This window comes from Mustela erminea, chromosome 5 (genome assembly GCF_009829155.1).
Source record: "Mustela erminea isolate mMusErm1 chromosome 5, mMusErm1.Pri, whole genome shotgun sequence".
Classification (NCBI taxonomy): Eukaryota; Metazoa; Chordata; class Mammalia; order Carnivora; family Mustelidae; genus Mustela; species Mustela erminea.
The window spans coordinates 131,606,749-131,631,519 of NC_045618.1; the positions used below are offsets into that span (position 1 = coordinate 131,606,749).

The 24,771-nt window shown below is 48.7% G+C and overlaps 1 protein-coding gene across 1 annotated transcript in view; it reads right to left on the minus strand.

The window, feature by feature from the left end:
* Window positions 1-24,390, minus strand: part of FLVCR2 (FLVCR heme transporter 2) — a 52,415-nt gene extending 28,025 nt beyond the window's left edge. Inside the window, exon 1 of the mRNA XM_032344880.1 lies at window positions 23,283-24,390. Coding sequence (XP_032200771.1) covers window positions 23,283-24,005 — 723 coding nt within the window. The 5' untranslated portion in view covers window positions 24,006-24,390. The remainder of the gene's footprint in view (window positions 1-23,282) is intronic.
* Window positions 24,391-24,771: the final 381 nt, after the last annotated feature.

Consider the following 24,771-nt stretch of genomic DNA (forward strand, 5'->3'; position numbering starts at 1 on the left):
AGCTAGCCCTCCTATACCAGTTCTGACTCCAGAACCTGAGCTCACCTACCATCTCCTGTGAAAAGTTGGTAGGACACTAGTCAACATGGAAGCCTAGGTTCTCACCCATTCGAGTTCTGTCATGAATTTTCTAGGACACCTCAAGGGTAAAAATCAGAGACCTGCAGCCCAATTCAGTACAAGATTAACTCAAAGAGATGGGAGAATGATGCCCCAAGAGGGTGTGCCGGCACCTTTCCAGCATTTACAAAAACAAGACCCGGGCCATGAATGAAAATGATTAAAAATAATTGCTAACTGGTTTGATTGGTTTATGTCCTAGCGTTTGTCCTAGTTTTACCATCCTCAACAAATTATTAGTTGTGGGCAAAAAACACAATACACAGTCAAACCATCCAGTCTTGTCTCTACAGGAACTTATGCTTTAAAAATTGCTTTTCAGGTGCGCCTGGGTGGCTCAGTGGGTTAAGCCTCTGCCTTCCGCTCAGGTCGTGATCTCAGGGTCCTGGGATCCAGCCCCGTGTCGGACTCTCTGCTCTGTGGGGAGCCTGCTTCCCTCTCTCCCTGCCTGCCTCTCTCCTTGTGATCTCTGTCAAATAAATAAATAAAATCATTAAAAAAAATTGCTTTTCAAGTGGAATTAGGTTCTCGTCATTTCTACAGCACCAATAGCAAGATTGCCCACATTGCCTGAAAAGGCCACCAGCCTTGACCCCACTGTGATCCTGCAGGTCTGGGATTCATCCTGAGTACCTGTAGGTTCATATGTAGGCAATCCTTGTCACCCATCAAGGGAGCTTGGGTGACAGTTTGGTCATGGGTGTCCTAACAGCTTCCACGTGGCTCTGCTCGCAGACATTTTCCACTCTGCAGCCAGTGATACTGGCAAAATATGATTGGATTATGTCCTTCCTCTGCCTAAAACCTTGCAGTGACTTCCCCTTGCTTTTAAATTAAGTAAAAACCTAAGCACACCCACGAAGTTCTGCACTGGGGGTCATCTGCCACGCTGGCCTCCTTTCCATCTTTCAAACATCCAAAGTAGGGTGTCTGGGTGCCGTGTCCTGCTCAAGAGGAAGTCTGCTCCTGCTCATATGCATGCTCTCTCTAACAAATACACAAAATCTTCTTTAAAAAAAATGTCCAAAGCACCTTCATGTCCAAGGACCCACAGGGATTTTGCACCAGCTTCCTCTGACCAGACTAGAATGCCCTCCCTCCTCCGGTTCACCGAGTCAATGCAGACATCCTTCAGGCCTGAGCTCAAGCCGCACTTGGTCAGGAAAGCTTTCTCTAGTGTCTCATTTGAGGTCAGGCCCCACCCAGGTAGTTTTATACTTGTGTGATTATTCAATTGCCATCCATCTCCCCAACCAGACTGTAAGTACCAGGAGGGCAGGGCTTCCACTGATCTCTAGAGCCCAGCATGTGATACTGATCATAAAATGCACAGAGTGGAGGATCTCAATCCTTGAAACCACCCCAGAAAGAGAGATGTGGGTGTCCCGCTGTCCCAGTTTTATAGTCGATGAAAGGGAGGTACAGAAAAGTGACTTGCCCCAGGTCACACAGCGGGAAGCGGGAGAGCTTAAGTTTGAACACGCAGCCGTTCTGAATCTGGAGCCCGCGAGACTCATCCCTGTGGTTAACTTCACCCCAAAGAGGGCATTTAACAAAAGCGTGATGAACACAGGCATGAAAAGGCAGGCTGGGGTACTCAGTGCTCACACCCTGTTTTCTATTTGCCCTCTCTGCAAACCCAAGGGTGATGTCTAAATGCTGTTGCAGCATCAGTGGTCAGGAGTACTTCCAAAGCAAAGGTCACAGTCAAAACTGTACCAGCGCCGCCTGAGAGGACTGGGGAACAGGAAAAAGCCATACTTTGTGTAAAGCACTCCTTGTCATTCTTGCTTACTCTGCATTTGGCAGAGCAAACAGAAACCCGGAAAACCAGGCTGCCTCTAAGAGGCTAAGATTAGAGGCTGCCTTTAAGAGGCTAAGATTTCCAAATTTAATCTCTTTGCATGGGACAAAGCATGTGCTATGTTGGCTCTAAGATCCACAGGACCACTATCCCCATTGCTGACCATAATGGGACATTCAGCAAAGCCTGGAGTCACCATTGAGTCAGAATCGTGGCACACAGCTGTCCTCCTACATGTCGTGTGGCCATGAAGATACCCAAGCCATCAAACGAGGACCCTGGGCCTTCCACGAAAGGCAGGGAGCTCTGTGCCAACACCATGGTGAGGTCTTTGGTCCTAATATTCCAGGGACAGACCACTGGTCCCCATCTGAATCCTTTGCTAGGCTGCTATGCACCTCATCCTCCTGTCCCTGGGCCATTGGTAAGGTGGACACTGCTCTTCTTGATAGAAGGCAACCACCTCAGCAAACAAGTTCTCACTCACCCAACCCCCTCTTCTGCTCACTCCTCCCCCAGGGCATACCTGCCATCCAGACAGAGATGACCCCACTCTGTACCAGGGTTGGGCCATTTCTGGGACATTGCTTCATTCTTTTCCCCTGGGCACAGTCACCAGGTCAGGGCCAGGCATGTCTCTGGGATTTCAGGGCTCCCAGGAGCTGACATCCTGGTGTCATGGATAAAAAATGTCCCCTAACTTGGTGGGCAGCTTTCCCTGCCACAGAGCCCTTTAAAACAAAGACAAGTCTTTGTCTTACTTCAAACATGGTCTGCTTTTGACCTCATGGGTTCACTTAATCCTCAAAGAATTCACACCTATGTTGCATATATTTAAAAAAAAACCCCTCGGGTTGCCTGGGTGGCTTATTGGTTGAGCAACTGCCTTCAGCTCAGGTCATGATCCCGGAGTCCCGGGGTCGAGTCCCACATTGGGATTCCTGCTCCACGCGGGGTGTGCCTCTCCCTCTGACCTTCCCCCTCTCATGCTCTTTCTCTCTCTCTCAAATAAATAAGATCTTTAAAAAACAAACAAACAAACAAAGAAACCCTCACCTTTCCTCCTTTCAATCTCAACAGTCCTGGAAGACATCATCACTCTAATATAGTGGTTAGGGACTCAGGCTCTGGGATCAGAGAGATCAGAGTTCAAATCCCAGCTCTACCTGTTATTACATGTCTGACTGTGGGAAGTGGATTTACCTCCTTGTGCCTGCTTTGTAATGCACAAAAGGAAGATACCATTATCTAGTTACACTGTCTAGCTCTCGCGGTTATTCTGGGGTCTACATGAGCTCCTTTGAGTGGACTGCGCAGCAGGAAGCTTCACACCAAGGGGTGGCTACAGCCACGGCTCTCCCCTCACGCCCTCTCACAGTAATGGCGGCCGTGAGAAGCTACCAGGCCTTGAAGTCATGGTCTGTTTAGGGCCTTCAAACTGCCCTCCCTGGTTCTCCTTGTCTTCCCTCTCCAACTCCTTCCCTCTTGTGGCTCTTTCTCCATTCTCTCAGTCACCCCTGACCCTGTGCTCTGACACACACTCTGTCCCCGAGCCTCCCAAGCCCTCCCTGGAGCCCTCTCTGAGTGGGTAACCATGGGCTCTCCTCTACCGCCCTGTGCCACACACTCAGGCACACGTTCCTCAGCGCAGGGCTGGCCACCAAGCCCCTGTCAGCGGTGGGGGGGGGGGGGGGGGTTTCCCTCCAAGGAATCAGGCCTTTCAGAGGGAGGAAGGAAGTCCAAACCCCTCAGACTGCTGTTCTTGGCTTTCTTCACCTACTTTCAACTGTCTTTCCAGGCCCTTCTCCGCCCACTTCCTGCTGTGTCCCTGGTACTCCAGCCAGATTGGACTTGGACGAGTCACGATTCCAGTCTCTTCGTGGTCTAGTTTCTACCTTTATGCAAGCAGCTTCCCCGCTTGGAAAGGGCTCCCTCTTTTAATGTTTCAGAGCCCATCTCAACATCAGCTCCTTTACTGGGTTTTCTTTGATTATCCTAGCGAGGAGAGATCTCCTTGCCCTGAACTCCTCTAATCCCTTGGTCTTCTGCCATTTTTCTGACTCTAGTCTGGTGCCTGGTAAACAGAGCAGGGGCTCGCTCAATAAACGGGTGTTGAATGAAGAGGCTTCAGCTCACTGGCATGTCAGGAACACCTCACTCCCCTTCCAGATTAGCCACGAGCCTGGACCTGGGGAAAGACGTTGCCGGAAATTGAAATGCAGACCAAATTCTCAGAGAAAGTTTGCTATTTAAAACCAAACCAAGCCAAGCCAAGCCAAACAAAACAAAAACATGATTGAAGGCCCTTTTAAAATCAGAGCCACGTGAAAGATACATTGGGGTTCAATCTAGATTTTCACACTCTTAAAGCCCATCAACCCACGTGAACAATCTTAAAGCACACGGCCCAACGCCGCCCCCAGGAGGGTATTTTTATATCATGAGTGACGAGATACACGTGCGAACCTACACATCTCTATGTTCACGGGCAATGGTCTTACACTCTAAAAATTAACCCGAAGCTAAGGTTCACAGAGTACCACAGTTGAGGAAAAGTTAAACTACACAGGGGCGCCTGAGTGGTTTAGTCGGTTAAGCACCTGCCTTCGGCTCAGGACATGCTCCCGGCATCCTGGATCGAGCCCTGTGTTGGGTTCCCTGCTCAGCAGACAGCCCACTTCTCCCTCTCCCTCTGCTGCTCCCCCTGCTTGTTCTCTGTCTCTGTCTCTCTCTCTGTCAAGTAAATAATAAAATCTTCAAAAAAAAAAAAATTCAACTACACAGACCAATGTCAGGAAATGTTACTACACAAAAGGTCATTTGAGTCCATGAAGAATTTATGGACACCAAAATGTGCTAAAAATGCGGTAAGCCTGATTTCCATCCCATACCTAATTATGCCCACACACTTCTGGGGCTGCGTGGCTCGACACGGGCATCTTCGGCATGAACAGCACGGCGCCACTGACGCTTTGTCTCCTGGGACCACATACATGTGGGGAATTAGGTGCAACTCAGGAGTGACTTCAACACTCATTGGCCATCCCCGGTATGTGCTGGTGTGGGCATTTAAACATGGCAAAAATGCTTCTATGGAAACACACATTAGCACATTCCAGTATGTCGCTTAAACATCTGTTTTTACACCTACGTCTGGGTAAAATGATACAAACAGGGGCTCCAGGGTCCCAAATGTAAGGTACTAGGCCAGAGGAAAGGCACTGGGCAGGAAAGCCATCTTTGGACCAATGGGGGAGGTGCAGAAGGGGCATCCGGGCACTGAGTCTGCGGATGCCCGAGGGAAAAAAAAAAAAAAACCAAAAAGAATGGGGTGGGTGCCGGGACATTGAAACATGAAAGCTGAACACCAGCTGAATTATAGAAATGAGCCTCTGGCCACCTAGGAATGCTGGGCAGCTCCTAGGAAATGCCATGGTAAGCAATAATGTGCCTGCAAAGCCCGCTCATATGACTGTATTTTTGAAATTCCCAAATCCAAGCCTTTGGCTTCTTTTGAAAAGACCAACTCAGGATTAAGGAGAGAGCAGACCTTCAGGAACAAAAACAATCCCATTGATTTAGGAGGAAATCACTCACCAAGGGGGGTTTATGCATTTAGAAGGCTAAGCGGAGGTCTCTAAGAACTGAGGAAGCAAGGTCACGGTGGTCACAGCTAGTCAACCCAAGACGTCCTTAGGGCTCCCGCCCCATTCACAGGGTCTGTCCTCAAATCTACAACTGTGCTGAGGGCTTCTACCACCTGGACACTGTTGGGTTTCTTCAGTCCTTTAGGGGAAAAGAGGTTAGGGAAATGCAGGAAGCAGCAGTTAGAGATATTAGGACGGCCTGCTTCTCAGGGAAAGAACTAATAGCCGCTGATACGTGGAGCTCACATGCCCGAGTCACCACGGCACTACCAAGCCACATACACACATACAAGCGCAATCTTTTAATCCTTATTTTAAAATTGAGCATTCAGGGGCGCCTGGGTGGCTCAGTCAGTTAAGCACCTGTCTTTGGCTCAGGTCACAATCCGAGGGTGCTGGGATCAAGCCCCGTGTTGGGCTCCCTGCTCAGCAGGGAGCCTACTTCTCCCTCCTCCTCCGCCTGCCCCTCTGCCTACTTGTGCGCGCTCTCTATTTTCTTTCTGTCAAATAATAGAAATAAAATCTTTTAAAAAAATAATTTAAAAATTGATCATTCAGGAGGAAAAAATTTGAGGAAATGACATTTGTGTAGTTTAGCCAAGGTCATATAATAATAAGTGATAAGGCCAGACTTCAAGCTCAGGCCATCTGGACTAGAGTCTGTACCCTAAGCCTTGGGTTAAATGAGCAGGTCTTCGCTGTTAGCAAAACTAAAAGGAAGAGCTCTGATGCATAACGAGCACCTACTATGTGCTAGGCAGCGCGCTAAGTGATTTTTTCACGTTATTTCATTTAATCCCCATGGCAACCACCTAAAGTTGGCATCGTTGTGTCGAACTTGGTTTTTATAGATGAGAAAACAACTCTGAATTGCCCAAGGCCACTCAGCTTCTAACAGCAAGACTGACTCCAAATCCAGTAGGCAGGGTGATAGTCACAGAAGTGAGTACCTTCAGACACCTGACAAGTCCCCCAGTCTTGTATGCTCCATTCCGTAAATCAAGCCCATCCCTCTAGGTCTAGCTGTTGGAGATGAGAGGTACTTCCAGCCATAGTCTGTTTTGTTTACTACTTGGTTAGACTTTACACGATTTCTTATTCTTATGGGATGCTTTTTGGATTTTTCTTCACATAGGGTGGTGTTGTCTCCCCAGATAGATGATTAGCACCTTGAGGACAGGGTCACTGATTTACATTGCCTTCTGTGACTCTTCCCCACATGGCACAAGGCACAATGCCAAGGGGAGAGAAGGTGCTTGGGAAACAGCTTCTAAGTAAAGAGATAACTCAGGATTGTGCAGCTCAGACCTAACTCAAGTATCTACAGCTGACAGGTTGGGCATAACAGCAATTAGGTCCATTCCAAGAGCTTACCACCACAAGAAAGCAGAAAATGAGGAGGAATGACCTAGAGAAGACCTCAGATTTGGGCTCTGAAGATCAGAGATGGAAGCCATTGGGATATGGGACTTCCCATCATCAAACCTACATTCAGTAGTGATTGAGCACCAAATGGTCGTACTAAAAAGAAAGGGAGGAGACAAAGCGCTTGTATCACCAAGCTTATAAGCTATCGAATATACCTTGATCTTGACCTACAGCCTTGGTGCTGGGTTTCACTCCTCATCTTTGGCGGGGGGGGGGGGGGTGCAAGGTAGCTGAAGAGCAGAGGTGCACTAGGCTATAAACAGAGAAGATGCTAGGTTTAGGGGAGGGGTCTGAGTTCTACAGGGAATTTTTTTTTTTTTTTTTTTTTTTTAAGCTGAGCTTCCTATCTGTTCCTGCTTGCAGCCATCCACTCAGGAGGCTCTCAGTACTCACACTCCTTCTTTTCAGGGTTAGAGTTCCTCTTGAAATTGTCCTCCTGGTGACGTCTGCAAAGGGGTCATTCTAGGTCTATATGAACACAGATGTGAAGCCTCCTCTACCTCCCTTTTCACTAAGAGCCCGTGGCACTGCTGGCTTCACTACTCAAAGGTCCCTCTGCTGACACTGCTGAGGGCCGATGACCACAGGCTCAAAGAACTTCCCCATGACTCTATTGCAAAAGAGGAAAAACGAGGGGGCATCTTTTGAACCGCCAGGCCAGCCAAAGCAGCGGAGCACAGACCTCACTATCTCCCAGTTTTCCGCCCTGGAAGTGGGCAACGTGCTTAGCTCTATTCAAAGGCTTTGGGACTTCGCACCAACTCTGCCCCAGAAGCCCGCACATAGTAGCCAATGGATCAGTCCCGCTGTCCTGGGTACAGATGGTGGTAACAGCCCAGACACATGCAGTGTCCCATGCTGTCATCCCTAAAAGGAGTTCGTGTGACAATAAATGTTTCTATCCCTCCCACATTTCTTCAAAGTCTGATTGGACTTTCTGAGTGACAGTCCTCCCCTTCTGATTTTCGAGGGTGAAGTTCAGACCCAGGTGATTACTCAGGGGGCAGGCCCTGGAAGAGTTATTGTTTTGTGGGTTACCATGGAAAGACCCAGTTCCTCTTCCTGCAGGGTGTGCCACCAGAAACAGACAGGGTGGTTCCAAAGCCGCTTTTTCCTAGCTTGTGAAGTCGACTACACAAGTTAACTAACCCTGCCTCGTGATCCTGAAGAGAAATCTAGAAAGAGAAAGAAATCTCTGCCACCCATAGCTAACCCCGCCCCCAAGGAAGCAGCACCATCAGATCTGGCTCTGTGATCTAGGGAGTTACTCAGGGACCTACTTACACAAGAACATCTCCCAAAATCCTGCTCTGAAGATGCCTCCTCTCCTGCTTGACCTGATATTTCCACCATTAGTCACTCCATTACTCGCTGCCTTACAGTTTCATCTCTCCTCTCTTAAATGTAAACTAAGGGACCTTTTCTTTCCCATTCATTGCTTCATGCTTAGCACTCAGACTGCTGCTCAGAACAAAGCAGATGCTCACCAAACATTTGTGCAATACAAAAATGACAGTTGCGCTGCACTGTCTCAAACAAAACAAAACAAAACAACCAAAAAAACCATAGCTCCTGAGAGCACTGAGTTCTAGAAGCGCAGTGTGTGACCTTTAACCCCAAGCTGTCCTTCCTGAGACGGTCCGGCCAAGAGGATGAGAGCCTTCATTCCCTGGCTCCCATTAGTCACATTACCTGCTATCAACCGGGGGCATGTGGGGAGGCTGGCTGGAGGGAATGAAATCCAGAACAAGCAGGATTCAAGAAGACAGAGGGGATGGCCAGGGGACTGTGTGGGTTATTTGCAAGGGACAGAGATGTGGCCCAGGGCAGGAGAACCCTTCGAAAGGCCATGGGTTTTGGGGGGCAGCATGAGAATGCAGGACTAGCCATTTCTGGGGCAGATAATGGAGTAGCCTTTTCTCTGAGGAGGAACTCTGGAAAGAAAAAAGACAATGTCTTCACAAGGACAGCCTAAGCCCCCCCAGTCCCTGTGTGTTACCACTGATCACTGCCACTAACTGTAAAGGCCCTGGGTGGAAATAGTGGAAGGCCAACACCACCACGTCCTCAAAAGAAGGCTCCTCACTCTGGGCCACGTGTCCTCCGTGAAGACCATATCGGCTCTGTGCTGTGCCACCACGGATACCCACCTTCATTGAAGAAAGGAGCCATCCTGGGCACGTATAGATTGAAAAGCTGCTTTGTGCTAACCCTTGGCAAAAGCCCCTTCTGGCAATCAAAAAGAATCAGAACGTTCTGCAGGATTCCTGAAGCTGCAGAATGGGTCAGGCCAAGAGGCTCAAATTAGCAGGAAGACTCCAGAACCCAGAAGCTCTAGGACGGGCTCCTACAGCCAGAATGACCAGAGAGCTTTTGGAAACGAAAAGCAGATTCTAAAGGGCAAGAATGCCAAGCTCTGCAGACAGAGGCTGCCGTCCTCAAGCCAAGTGCATTCCAACCACCGCACTTCACAAAGGCAACGGGACATGCGCTGTACGCATGTCCAACGTTTTATTCCTTAAGTGTCACTGAGCAAGTCCAGAGTCGTTTTTTCCTTAAAGGCACTTAAGAGCCTAGGTTTGCACAAAATACAACCTGAGCAGCAAGGCAACCCGGTGAGGTCAAGGTCAACAGCAGGATGCCCAAAGTCAAGCAACTTGCTGCGTTCAGAGCAGTGAAGTAAATATTGGGACTTATGATGGTCCCGTTCCCAGCCCCGCTGTCTTCCCACAGAACCTCGCTGAGCCGCAACAAGGCACCAACCAGCCACATGTGCCTGGAAGACGTGGTCGGAGACTCCAGATGACCCAGGGCCTGATGGACTCCTTTGCAGGGCGTCTGTGGTAGAGCTGAGGAACGTGTTTGGGTCATCAGAAAGTGGCAAACACATTTACCCAGCACCTCTTATCAAAGTTCTTTCTGGACAGGGAAGCAGAAAGCAGTCCGATGGGAGGAGAGAACGTCCGTGTTTCCTTCGGTCCCTGAAACAAACCTCTGGCCAGTGATCTGGGCTCTGGGAACCCGACTTCATCTCCCCGCCAACAACAGCCTGAGAAGCAAACACTGGCAAGGACGGTCTTGCTCCACCAACAGGGAGGGCTGTTGAGATGCCTTTCTCAAGGCCACACGGCAGGCCGGGGCCTGAGCCTGTCCCTTGGGACAGGGACAGTGACACTCCAGTGATACTCAGGACATAGGGCGTGGGGAGGGTTTCCAGGAAGCTGCTCCAGAAACCGGAGAGCCTTGATCTTTCCCGGCCCTGCCCCGCTCAGGCAGCCCGGAAGGGAGGCTTTATCACCACCTGCTGCCTTTCCTGACCACCTGCTTCCAAGGCTTCGGGAACTGAGGCTCTAGGTGGAGGGGATTTTCTCCTGGGGCCTAGTTACAGAGAAAAGGTGGAAAAGATTAGTCAGAGAGTTGAATCAAGCCACATTCTTCCCTCACCCCAACTCCTCTCCTCCTGAGGCTGTAGGTGACGGGGTACGAGACGATAATCACAGAAAAGGCTCTGGAATCTTCTCTCAGCGATGAGAAGATAAGGTCCCACGGCTAAAGTGTAAAAAAGCCAGAGCACCAGACATCCCCCTTCCCATCCAGAGAGCCTTAGTCACTGCTGTGTGCCAGGCGTGGCCTCTTCTGGTCGGTATGTTACAAGCAAGCGGTGGGGCGGGGACGGGGGGTGACCTCTCTGCAGGAGGGTGGTGACTGCTGGCCCCAACCAGCTCACCGCTGAGAGGCTGAGAGAGTGGACATGGGGTGTGGACTGCTTCACTTGCCCCACGTATGGACCTGGGGAGGGGCATCTGCCAGCCTAAACTTCAGGGATGGCAGCAGAGATGAAGGAAAGTGACTGAAATCGAAAGACCCTGCAGAGAGTGTGGTGCGGAGGGAGCAGGTGGGTGTGGGCTCAGGAACCGTCTCCGGAGGGCTTTTTTGATTCCGAGAGCCTTCACACACTCCCTTACCTAATTCTGGTAACAACCCTGGGAGGCAGACTTCCCTGCTACAGATCACAAGGCTGATGCCCGAGGAGGGCAAGTGTCCTGCCGGACACCACAAACACAGTGGCGAGCAGCACCGGGTCCGGGCTCCACGACTCTTTCATCCCAGGAGTTCTCGAACTTCAGAGAGTGTCAGAATCCCTAACAGAGGATCAAAAACACAGATTCCGGAGCCCCACCCGAGACACTGATTCCCTGGGTCTGCTTGGTGCCTAGGAATCTGCATTTTAACAACACACACACACACACACACACACACACACACACCTCCACCCTCGCAGGTGCTTCTGGTGCTGGAGGTGCAGAGCCCTCCCTTCGCAGTGACTCTCGGCTGCCCTCAGTGCAAGAAGTCAAGAAGTCAAGCTCTGTTCTTCAGAGCTAACTTCCCTGTGCGTCCTAGACAGGGGTGGGGGGAGAGAGAGGAATCTGTATGCCCGCCGAGTTCCTGGGGAAAGAGGAAACAGTCCTCCGAGTGAGCTCACTGAGTGGTTCCACAGACATGCCCAGCACTGAACTAGAAGCCCAGGGCAAAGGTCTGAGGAGGCACAGATTGCTTCACAGGGCAGCCACCACCCCGAACAAACAGCCCATTGGAATGGGCCCCGCCCACTTCTCGGAATAGACGGACACCACAGTTGGCCTCGTGTACAGAGAGCGGTCTCCAGAGCCATCAGAGGAGACCCAGCCATGCCAACACAGTAATTTGGGGCAGAAAGCATGCATTTCCAGGGGAGAGAAGAAGGGGGAAAAGGAGGGGAAAAAAAAAAAACCCAACTCCTAAATTGGCTCCATCATTGTGTCCTCTCACTCCCCACACAACCCCCTCAGGAGCCAGCAGAGCTGTCCAATCAAAAGCGGTCTCCTGGAAACGCACGGGACTTGTGTTCACCTCCGCTCTAGAGAAGGAATCAGGCTCCAAAGCAAACACTGCTCCATTATGAGGTTCTGAGACACACAGATTGCAAGAAGACGGCAGGCAAGGAGAGCCCAGTGCACCTCCCATCTCCCCTGCAGCACCCCGATGGCATGTCTATCATCTGCCCGCATGCCCGAGCAAGGCGTCCTCTTGAACCGCCTGGTGCTGAGAAGCTGAGCTCATGTTTTTGCACAGCATAAAAAAGGAAAGATGCCCGCAACGAGGTCAGAAAGCAGAAGAATCAAGGTGGACAGCTGGAGCCTGCAAGAAGGCTTCCCCCCTCGGAACAACTCAGTAAAGAAAAAAGTCCTTCAGAACCAAGAGAAGAAAGATGCTCCATTGGGTTCACTTCAGGAATGGTAGTGGGTAGAAGTCAGGAGACAGAACAAAGAAAGAAGAGGAGACACCGGCTGTCACGTGAACCACACAATTTTTTATCATGCTTGATGGGGTTCCAGCCCTTATCCTGCGATCCACTCAGGGTTGTTTGATGTTGGGGATGGGGGGGCATAGTCTAAGTCAAGAAAGGGATATCCTGTTAACAGCATTGCTGGAAAAAGATCAAGAACCAGGCAGTAGAAACCAGCTGTGTCCACCTAAACTTAGGTTTGTGAGACGAAGGACTGATGATAACACAGCATCTGTGTTATCCCAGAGACTCGAAAGTCTTCATCACAGACAACGGGTGTCATCGCCACATGCTGCGAAAGAAACACCACCTCTGAGCCCTACATACAGCTGTCCGTTTGAGTGGCTTTCAAGTGGGACGAGTCCCCATTGTGATACTGCCTGGACACTTGGCAGAATGGCCCGCCCTCCCTAATCACCCAACCCCTCGTCACTCCACTCATGCAAAATCAGCTCATAAAAATCACCTCCTCAGGGAAGCTGTCCTGGTTGCTCCCCATTATGCTCATACTGGGATAATGTCCTCCCATGTGCTGTGTGACCTGTAAGGTCCCATGAACATACATGGTGGTATTATGAGTCTTTCATTGTTGGCCTCTCCTTCTAGATCAGGAGCGCCCTGTGCAAAGGAGCAATTGTGTTTATTGACGGTAGTACTGATAACATCTGTTCTTCATTGAGCACCTTTTTATCGAACAAATTCTGCCAGCTGAGAGCCCTCCATTATGTCTCACTTAACCCTCTCCTTTACCTTCTGCAATAGCCACTATTGTCTCCCGCTTACAAAAGAAGAAATCAAAACGTAGAAAACCTAATGGACTTGTCTGAAGGAACACAGCAGAGCTAACGATGGTGTTCTCAACCACCCTGGGTCTGGCATGGTTCAAGGCACACAGTAAGGACTGCATAGCTCTTTCCATTGAAGGAACAAGACTGAATCACATCAGAAAGACAAATCCAGGTATGACAGTTCCTTCCTCCAATGACGGGAGCTCTCAACTAAGTAGTCACCTTAATGCCTGTGTATTAATCTGTGTGTCCATCTGTCAGCACCTGTTACACCCAGAGCCCTGCTCTGAGATATGGGGGAGGTTTATTAGTCAAATTTCCAGCCCTCTGATAAGTTTCCCGTGTAGCTAAAAAGGGGGGGGGGCGCGGAGAGAGGGAGGGAACAACAGGAGAAAAGATAAGGAAGAGGGGGAAACACAAACCACCAGGAAACAAAGTATCCCAGTGTCCCAGTGAACTCAGCAAGCACACAGAGGGCCCAGAATGCTCTCCTCCAAGCACAGACACTAATGAGTTGAAGACAGGTGAGCAGGTACCCAGCCAGAAGGAAACACCTCACAAGCAATGGATTTTTTTTTTTTTGTAAAATACACATAGCATGAAACTTAGCATTTTAACCATTTTTAACTGTATGGTTTAGTGGCATGAAGTATATTGCTATGCAAACCATCACTTCTACCCGTCTCCAGAACATTCTTCATCTTCCCAAACTGAAACGCTATACTCATCAAACAGTAACTCCCCGTTCTTTCCTCCCCTAGTCCCTGGCAACTGCCATCCTACTTTCTGTCTCTATGAATCTGAGTACTCTTTGTACCTGTGGTATCATCAAAACATATTTGCTCTTTGTCCCCGGTTCCTGGTACAGAGTTCTGAAAGCTGTTGGCATCTCGTGAGTGTAGGAGTGTCTTTTGTTACTTCTAAGAAACCCTTTTCCATCACATCTGAATTTATGATGCTGAAGTGACTCAGAGCATGGCCTGTCAATGGCCTTAGGATGGGCTAATCTCCAGAAAATTACACGATTCGAGTTTGGGAACTTTCAGCCTCATCCTCCCCTGACGTCTAAAGAGGGAAGGGGAGCTAGAGATTGAGCTCTATAAAAACACACGAGCAAGGAAATTCGGTGAGCTTTCTGGTCAAAACACATGACATCAGGGTGGAGAGGCAGGGTGGCAGGCCCAGAGAGAACCCCGCATCTCTTCCACTTGGCCGTTCCTGAGTTGCATTCTTTATAATAACAAGTAAAGTTACCTTGCTAGTAAACAAAATGTTTACCTGCATTCTGTGAGCCATCCTAGCCAATCATAGAACCTGAGTAGGGGTCATGCGAACCTTCAATGTATAACCAGTGGGTGAGAAGTTTGGCTGGCCCCCAAGACTTGGAGATGGCATCTTAAGTGGGGGCAGTCTTGTGGAACTGAGCCCTGAACTTGTGGGGTTGGCTGGCCGGCATTAACTCCAAGTAATCAGTGTCAGAATTAAATCGGATTGTAGGACACTCAGTTGGTGGCACAGAATTGGAGAATTGGTTGGTGTCAGGAAAAAATACACATCAATACCTCATATAAGTGGGATCCCGTGGTATCTCTCCTTTGGCGGACTACCCTATTCCGCCTACCGTAATGTCTCCAAGGCTGATCCATGTGGAGCAGGGTCAGAATTTCCTTTCACGGATGAATAATATTTCATTTTATGTGTATATCACATTTTGTTTACCCGTTTATCTGTAGAGGGACACTTAGGTTACTTTCACCTTTATGGCTATTGTGAATAATGTTGCTGTAAAAACAAGCATACAAATATCAGGTTTAGCTTCCTGCTTTCAGTTCTTTTGGATAAATAGCTAGGAGCAGAACTGCTGGATCATATGGTAATTCTAGTTTTAAGTTTCTGAGGAACTGCCATACTGTTTTCCAGACTGCACCATTTTACATTCCCATCAGCAATGCACAAGGGTTCCAATTTCTCCACAAGCTTGTCTACACTTCTTTATTCTTTCATAGCATTCTATTAAGTGTGAGGTGGAATCTCATTGTGTTTTTGCCTTGTATTTCCCTGATGATGAGCATCTTTTCATATGCGTAGTGACCATTTGTATATCTTTTTTGGAGGAATACCTGTTCAAGTCCTTTGCTCATTTTTAAATAAGTTTTGTTTTGTTTTGTTCAGCGATAGGGATTCTTTATATATTCTGGATATCAACCCTTATCAGATATATGATTTGAAAATGTTTTCTCCCATTCCACAAGTTGCCTTCTCACTCTAATGATCAGTGTCCTGTGTTGCACAGAAGTGTTTTATTTTGATATTGTCCAATGAATCTCTCTTTTTTTTTTGACCATGCTTCTAGTATCACAACCAAGAAATGATTGCCATCGTTACCAGATCCAAGATCACGAAGCGTTTTCCCTGTGTTTTCTTCTTACAGAGTTTTACCAACACCATTTGTTGAAATAGTGATAATCATGTGTCAATGTAGGTTCATCAACTGTAACAAATGTAGCACTGTGGGTTATAGTTTTCTCCACACCATTTGTTGAGGAGATTGGTTGTCATGATGTATCAATGTAGGTTCAACAACTGTAACATTCTGGTGGGGGATGTTGACAACTGGGGAGGCTACTAGAGCTGAGGAGTGGCAGTAAGAAGGGTAGGGAGAAATCTCTGTGCCTTCTACTTAATTTTGCTGCAAACCTAAAACTGCTCTAAAAAATATTAAGGAAAATGTTCCCATTGGCCTTGGCACCCTTGTTAAAATCATTGGATCACATATGTGAGGGTTTACTTCTGGGCTCTCTATTCCATCGGTCTCTATGTTATATCTTTTTGCCAGTATCATACTGCCATGATTGCTACCACTTTGTTATTAGTTTTAGGGTCAAGAAGTGTGAGACCTCCAACTTTGTTGTTTTCCTCCAAAATTATTTTGGCTATTCAGCATCCCTTAAATTTCCACATGATATTTTCTTTTTTCCATTTTTCTATTTCTGCAAATAACATCATTGGCATTTTGATGGGGATGACACTGAATCTGTGAATCTGGTTTTGGTAATATTTCCATCTTAATAACATTTAGTCTTCCACAAACACAGGATGTCTTTTTCATGTATTTATGTATTTATGACTTCTTTAATTACTTTCAGCGATGTTTCACAGTTTTCATTGTATAAGTCTTTCACCTTTTTCATTAAATTTATTCCTGGGTTTGTTTTGTTTTCTTAATTTCCTTTTTTGGATTGTTCATTGTTAGTGTACAAAAATACAATTAGGTTAGAGTGTTGCAAATTCAGTTTACAGAAAGGACCTGGTTATTGGGAGTACAGCATGTGGGAGGAAGGGGGGGAGGAAAAGTTAAGTAAAAATGCCATGAAATCTCCCACCATTTTGAATGGGGGTTTTTCTTGGTTGGGTGTTTGCCTAGTTGCTGTTTATCTTTGACTAATCTCCAGAACTCCTATGAAGAAGTGATTTTAGCTGGGTTTTAGTTTACTTAACATTTCTGTGAGGGGTGAGGGTCTGAAGCTTCCTGACCCACCATGTTGCTGACATCACTCTTCACAGCCTGAGGCTTATTCCCCAAACAGTGAGTCTATCTTCAAGGAGAGAATTAAGGAGCCAGACTGGTGAGAGTAGAGCGACAAGGCTGGGAGAGAACAAGAGACAGACTGGATAGAAAGAAACGGTGAGGAGTCGGGGTCTGAGCATGCTAACTCGAAGACTTAGACATGATTCCATGAGAATTGCCAGGCACTTGCAACAATGCCACCAAAGGAACAAAGACAAGACAGAAGTCATGCCAGGCCAACCCGAGCCTCCTCCAGTGCCCTGAGCTGAAGGTTAAAGGAACAAAATGAAGAGGAGGGCGCATGAGGTTGGTTCCACCTCACATTCCACCAGGGTGTGCCCCCCACACCCAGAGTGGGAGTATATTTTTAAAATCTTAAATGAATACAAATGATGAGCCCTACCCCAGCCCAGCCTCTTCCCTCAGTCTGGAGGCTGAATGCCTGAGCTCCCCATTGCTTCCTCCATTGCCCACCAGACCAGCATTCAGCAAACATGCAATAAATCTCTCATGACACATTCAGCAAACATGCAATAAATCTCTCATGACAACAACGTGGCTGCAAGCGAGAGGCTGCCTTCCCATAGCCTGTTGCTCTCTCCTCCTAGTGATTTCAAAAAACTGATCACTGGTCTCACCTGGGAAGCCAGGTGAAGAGATAGGAGCCCGGGCCCCAGCCCTAGAGAGTCCAGGTAAGGAAGTCCACCTCGGGGCCCAGGCATCTGTATTTTTACCCAGCCCCTAGGGTGAGGCAGATGATCGCCATTTTTCGCTGGGAACACGGGTCTGGATTCCTCCCCAGAGCTGCTCGCCTCCGAGCTCATTCTGCTGGCCTGCGTCTTTGGCAAGGGTGTCCCGATAAACAAAGGAGACCGGGCATTCCCTTCCACTATATCTTCCCCAGAAGCCTCAAACTCAAGTTTTATCTGACCCACAGTTTCAAAAGATGGAATATAACTAAACGCACACACCTATGAATTAGTTATCAGCACTTAATAGATTTCATAAGCCAGACCCAGAAAGACAAACGTTGTATGATTCCACTTATGTGACGTACCTAGCCGAGGCAAATTCATAGAAACAGAGTAGAACAGAGGTCACTAGGGGCTGGAGGGAGGGGGACAGGAGGAGTTAATATTTGATGGGTATGCAGTGGTTGAGGGTTTATGAAAATGTTTGGGTATAGATAGTGGTAGTGCTTCCATAACATTGTAAAAGTAGTTAATGACATTGAATTGTATACTTGTGAATGGTTAAAATGATAAACATTATGTCTCTTTTACCATAATCATCATCATCATCATCATCATCATCATTAAAACAGACTTGATCTAAAAATCTGGATCTCTGGTTTCTCCCTAAAGAAAAAAAAAATGGTGGTGCCTGGGTGGCTCAGTGGGTTAATGCCTCTGCCTTCAGCTCAGGTCACGATCCTGGGGTCCCGGGATCGAGCCCCACATCAGGCTCTCTGCTCAGCAGGAGCCTGCTTCCCTTCCTCCCTCTCTGCCTACTTGTGATCTCTGTCTGTCAAATAAATAAAATCTTAAAAAAAAAAAAAAAGATCTGGCAGCACTGGGCCATACTTTGTATACCAACAGTTGGCGGGAGCTGATGCAGCTGCTGTCTTTAGATGGGAAATGGACTCTCGAGTTGCCATGACCCCATCACACCCCACTGTCCTTTTGACTGTCACATTTATAAGACCTGGCTGGCCCCCAGGAGGGTGAGGTCCCAGCCCCACCCCCCCACACCCCCGCTGCACGTCAGTCACCTCTAGCCTCCTTCTGCCCTCCCAGCCCTGGACTATTCCTGTCTTCTAGTGCATAAGGGGAGGCCAGCAGTGGTCAGCCACGTGGGCAGGCACTCTGTGTGCTTTAAGGAACAAGAACAATGACCAGAAGAGAACATGAGTTTGCCTTCACCTCCCCCAACTTCAATGAGACCATGAAAGGCCTCTGACATTAGAAAATCCAGAACGGTAAGCTTAGACTTTAACACATCTCCATGGCAAATGACCATGATCTGGGAACAAGAGTGGGCTGACCACCCACCTCATGACCCTGACCCCTGAGTCAGTCTCAAACACCCAGCCTCTCTGGTATTACCACTCGATCAGCCAGCGGGCAAACACCACGTCCTCAAGGCTGGACTTTGATTCCTAGGGTCTGTCTTTATCTGCTAGAACCTATTTCCAAACACTTAGATATGATGTGGGTCAGGACATGCTCCTCCAAAGTACGACACCCAGAGGGAGTTTCGGAAAACAGCAGAGTAGGAAAACCACTCTGACTTCCTCCTCCTCCTCACCCTTCTTCCCTGAAATAGGTCTTAAACTCTCCTATAAGAGCTACCCCTCCCACAGCTGGAGCAAAGGAGCACCCCTACCTCTGAAGACAGAAGGATACCAAGGAGAAGCATAACAAGTAGGCCTTGCCCAGCTTCCTCCCGTTCACTACACTAACTTTACACTCCTAACCTGTCATATTCCTCTATGATGATGCACTTTTCATCAAACTTGGCCTGAAACCACACAGGTCTGAGTGTTTCTTCATTTCCTTAGGAAGGAAATCATGTAATACTTATACTAAATAAACTTGGATGATTTTCTCCTATAACCTGTCTCCATCAGTTTAATTTTTAGACCGAACCAGGGCCCCAAGAGGGTCAAGGATATCCCCCCCCCACCCCGTAAATAGCATCATTGTTCTAGATCTGCTAGATCTGGCTATTGAGCCCATTCCTGGGAAATGTGGTGAGGCTCTAAGTGTCAAATACATGCTGATTTTCGAAGACTCAGTATGAAAAAAGAATGGAAAATAGCTTATTAGTGATTTTGTTATATTGATTATATGTTGAAAGACTATTTTGGATATACCGAATTAAATAAAATATCCTAATAAAACCAGTTTCACCTGCTCTTTCTACTTTTTAAAAAAATCAACATTTCACCTATTTTTAATGTAGCTAGTAGGAAAATTTAGTTGTGCACGTGGGTTGCCTTATGTTTCTATTGGGCGGTACTATTTCCAAAAGCCCAAACGGCATGGCCGCTACACGCCCGATTCTGGAGGGTGACTGCACCAGACTGCTAAGTCCATCCTTATCCATGGGGGCTGTATTCCCAGATCCCCCACAGGTGCCTCAAACTGCAGATAGTACTGAACCCTGTCTGTATGACGTGTTTCTCTATACCTACCTCTAACCATGGTAAAGTTCAGTTGTCAGTGAGGCAACATAAGAGATTAGCAATTAACTAGCAATAAACTAGAACTGCTGTAACAATACATTGCAATGAAAGCACATGAATGTCGCCTCTCTCTCTCTTTCTCTCTTTCTCTCTCTCTCTCTGTCTTACTGTACTCTGCTCACCCTTCTTACAATGAAGTGCCAGGCTAACATGCCAGTGTGATGAGATGAAGCAAGGGGAATGATGTGGCATTGTGACATCGTGTAGGATGATGCGCCTGTAGGTCAGGAGGAGGACCATCTGTTTCCAGGTTGACCGCACGGGACTAAAACCATGGAAAGTGAAACCAGGAAAGGGGGGGGGCTCTGATATTTTTCGCAACCCAAAAAGCAAACATTCTCTCCTATTCTCTTTCTGGTAGGCATTGGGCTCTCAGCTGCCCAAGGGTCCTTGAGGAAGTCCCTCTGCCATCTCGGTGCTGTAAATTCCTCCTCGGGGCTGGCACTGACTCGGCCCCTTCGAGATCCTACCTCTCTCCCGTCCAATGCCACCAAGCTACCACCAGACTCTAGGAAGGGGCTTTCTTCCAATCCTTCTGCTATAATATCATTCACGTCCCTGAAAACCCCACATGGGTCATTTCCCTGAAAGCAATGGAACAAGTGTTGTCAGATGCCAGGTGTCACCACCTGTGCAAATGGCCAGAGCCAAAGTGAAGAGGCTCTGTTGCAATTCTAGCATTCCTTCCCTCTCTCAGCCCCGCTGAGGACTCATTGGTTTCTTCTTGCCAAAGAGAGCCCCACCTGCTTGTGACTCCTGCTAGGCTTCTAGAGGCAGAATCTGCCCTTCAGCAGTTTACAACAGGGTAGGTGGAGAGGTGATACTAACGCCCAGCCCTTCAAAACAGAAGACAGGTGGAGAGGCTCTCTGATTCTGGAGAAAACTGCTGGAAACTTAATCACCCTCACCAACCAGATACAAGGGACAAAATTCCACCCTCACAATCCTGACCTCCCCCTTCGTAAAAATATAGGCTTTAGGGGCACCTGGGTAGCTCAGTCAGTTAAGGGTCCGACTCTTGATCTCAGCTCAGGTCTTGATCTCAGGGTCATGAGTTCAAGTCCTGCCTTGGGCGCCACTTTTTAAGAAAAAATTAATGAATGAAAAAAATAAAAAATTAATTTAAAAATCTAATTTAAAAACTAAAAAACATATGCTTTATCCACATGACAACTCAGCACTGGCCTACCGACACTGGATTTTGGAGGTGGAGTTGCGATCAAATCTCCCTTCTACCACTTAGTAGCTGTAGGACCCCAGATAAGTTTCCTCTAATCATCTGGGTCTCAATTTTCTCACCCGTAACCGTAACAACAGGGACAAATTCCACCTACCTCACAGAGTTGAGAAAATAAATAACAGATGAGAGATACCTTGCACATAATAGGTGTTTGATAGACATTGGCTTCCATTTCAATTTCCTCTAAGCAGTCAGGCGAACAAGGTATTAAAATTCTTCTGGAGAACTGAAAATAAATCCTATACATGCTGTCCTTGGTTTTGTTTACTCGTTTGTTTATCAGAATCCTAGTGCCTGGAACAATTTTAAAATCCTGTACGGGAACTCTGCAAAGGCAGGGATTATCTTTGTGGGCCTAGCCCAGTGCCTGGCAAACTGGGAGGCACTAGGTGAATCCTTGTTGAATGAATGAATGAATGACGAATTTGATGCCAGCAGGGCTGGTGCACATGTAGAGTGGTTGGAGGCACTAGAAGAGGGAGGCTCAGAATTACCAGGGTACAGAGTTTAGCAGATCAGTGTGAGGTTCACAGGCCCAGAAGAATCAGAGTGCGGAATACCATCCGAAGTCTGTTTAGACAACTCTGGGGAGCCTTTTTTTCTAAGCAGCAAAGCTCTTGCTACCACTCTAGTACTATCTCTCCTCCATTTAGCCCTACTTTCCTCAGAAAGAAAGGTTAAATAAAACACATGCCAAGAAACAAACATAGATCTTCATCCCTACAGGAGGAAGCACAAACAATTCAATTTTTCAATACATTTTTTCAGGGTTTTTCATACATTTTTTTAGGGTTAAGCCGAAAAGATCAAATGGAGTAGATGGCTCTGTGCTACAAATATATTCTGTCAGAGTGTTTTTAAAATGCAAAATTCTTAGCATTTCCTGACCTTGGTGGGGATTGGGGGGTGGGGAATGAGTAAACAGTATTATTAAATTTTAAAGATTTAACTGGTGTCAAGTTCCCTCACAGATGTGTGAGGAGGAGTCTGAAAATCTATTAGTTTATGCTTTATGATTTATAAAAAAAATTTTTGAATTCTCTGATCTCGCCTGGCCACGGAGGAGGGGCTTCTCCCACATAGCCAACGTGCTGTCCCCAAACAAGGGGTTTGAGACTGCAGTGACCTCCTATGAATCCTGTTCTGCTGCTCAGACAGAGATTTAACCCTTGGGAGGCTGGAAAGGTCCTGCCCTTCACCTCCCAGTTTTACTCTCCTATAAGGGAAAAAAATCCGATAAGAACTAAGGGTTACTGGTCCTCTGTTAAATAAAATAAAATGGAAACAATGGCAGGTGCTTGGGAAGAAGTGGGACCCAGAGGCAGAACCCCATAAATACTTGCTTCAAATATTTAGAGAAGGCAGTCATAATATGCCTAGCATTTTGGATCATAACCTCACTGAGATGCAAAGAATTTGAGATCTTCCTTCAAAAGAAGAAAAGAAAAGGGATTGAGATAGGAGCTCTCCACGCCTTTCCAAAAAGGTTTCTAGGCCTTAGAAATTCAGGGTGAGATTTCTATTCCCTCCTGCTAGTCTTGGCTCCAACCCCCAGGAAATCAGTGTGTCCCAGAGCACTGTTTCCACTGTCCTGGCTTCAGCTGTGTATAAAAGACGGTCAGCACAGGGCCAAGCACCACCAAGCCAGCGCTCTGTGATTGTATGTTGTACAGGAGATTCTGTGCTCTAGGAAAGCCGGTGGGTCCGGCTAAAAATACCCATCAAATTCTGACAATCCCAGAATAACCTGATGCCCACGGGCTGCTCCCTGAGAAAGAATAACTTTCCTGAAATCCCAGGTTTAAGCCGTGGACTGCGGGGGTCAGGAAGATCATAAACCCGAGGACGGTCCAGAAGCATGCTTCCTGCTGGGGGAGGAGGAACTGTCGGTCAAAGACTAGGTCTCCTCCTTCTGTTCCCCTGCCCTTCTCTTACACAGCCATCCAGTCACAATCCCTCCCTCCCACTGAGCCACAAAGTCACCCAGAGTCACAAACACTGCTGAAGTCAGAAAACTACAGGCTCCCCCACACTCAGGTGCAACCTAACACAGAGGGCCTCACTATGACAATGACGCCCATTCCTCCAAACGGCCCACCCACAGCTCAACCCACCTGATTGCCAAAGACAGCGACGGAGCAGGCCGTTGACACCTCGTTAGCCCCGAACCAGACGGAAGCAATGCGGGAGGGCATGCCCAGGATGAAGACCTGGGCCACGGAGCAGACAACCTGGCCCAGGACGGTGACCGGGAAGAGATGTGGCTTCAGGCTCCCCAACTTCACCCAGGCCCCCAGGCAGTTGAGAGCAGAGCCGGTGAGGGCGATGGTGCGCAGGCCGAATTTCTCCAGCAGCCAGGCCACAGGCAGGAGCAGAGGGATGTAGGTGAGCATGTAACACATGGACAGCCAGTCGATGGCAAAGGCGCTGACCCCGTAGAACTTCATGAAGATGTTATTGATGGAGCCGTACTGGATCCACTGGAAGGCGTTGCACATGGAGTAGCCGCTGAACAGCAGGACTACCACCCAGCGGCGTTTGCTCACCTTGATCACGCTAAGGTCCTCAGGGCCTGAGCTACTGGGGTGGGCCAAGCCACCGGCTTGGGCCAAGGTACTGGGGTGGGCCGAACTGCTTGGGTGCGCCGCGACACAGGGGTGGGCCGAACTGCTGGGCTGGGTCGAGACGCTGGGGTGGATGGAGACGCTGGGGGGCGCCGACACGCTCTGCTCTGCGGACACACTGGCTTGGCCCGAGGCGCTGGGGTCTGCCCAGAGGGCAGGCTCCTGTGCAGAGCTGCCATCGTGCTCGTGTTGGTTGGGATCTTCATTCACCATGACCACAGCCTCTCCTGGAGCCCGAGACAGGTGCTGAGGACTCCGGCAGTCTCAAGGGACAGTGGCCTCGGCTGCTCCCTTAGAGCTGGAAGGGCACTTGCCCCCGGCCCAACCCCAGAATAAACGGAGACCCGAGGCTGCGTAAAAACCGCGAGCCGGGCTCCCTTCACTCACCCCCAAGCTTCTGCTCCCACTTTTCCTTGGTGTCTCTTGCCACCGACCGCTGTCCCCCCCCCCAGGCCGGCCGCAGACACCTCAGCCCGGTCCTGGCTCCGGGGGCCTGCAGTCCACCCCAGGGGTTCAGGCCAATTCTGTCCCTCGGTCGTGGAGAAAAGTTCGCGCCTGGCACGGAGCCTCTAGGTGGGACACGGTTCCGCTCCCGGGTGGCTTTGGGGCCCCGCCCCCTCGGGCGCACGTGACAGCCCCACCCCTGTCCAGCCGGCTTCCCCCACCCTCCTGCCCCCCCCCTTCCCTCCCGCCTTCTCGAGCCGGGCTGGTCCGGCTGCGCAGTTGTTTCGCCACAGCTTGCGGGGTGCATTCCTCCCCCACGCCCCGGGTGCCATGGAAACCGCCGGGTTAACCCCCCCCACCCCCTGCACTGCCCCTCAGATTCATTGCCTCTCTCAGGGGACCCCCCGCAGGAAAAAAAACCCCGAAGTTCTGCCGAGGTAATCCCACAGATGGAGTCTCCTCGGCGCGGGTCCCCATCCCCTGCGCGTGGGCATCGATGCCCGGATCCTCCAGAGTGCTCTGGGCAATCCAGGAG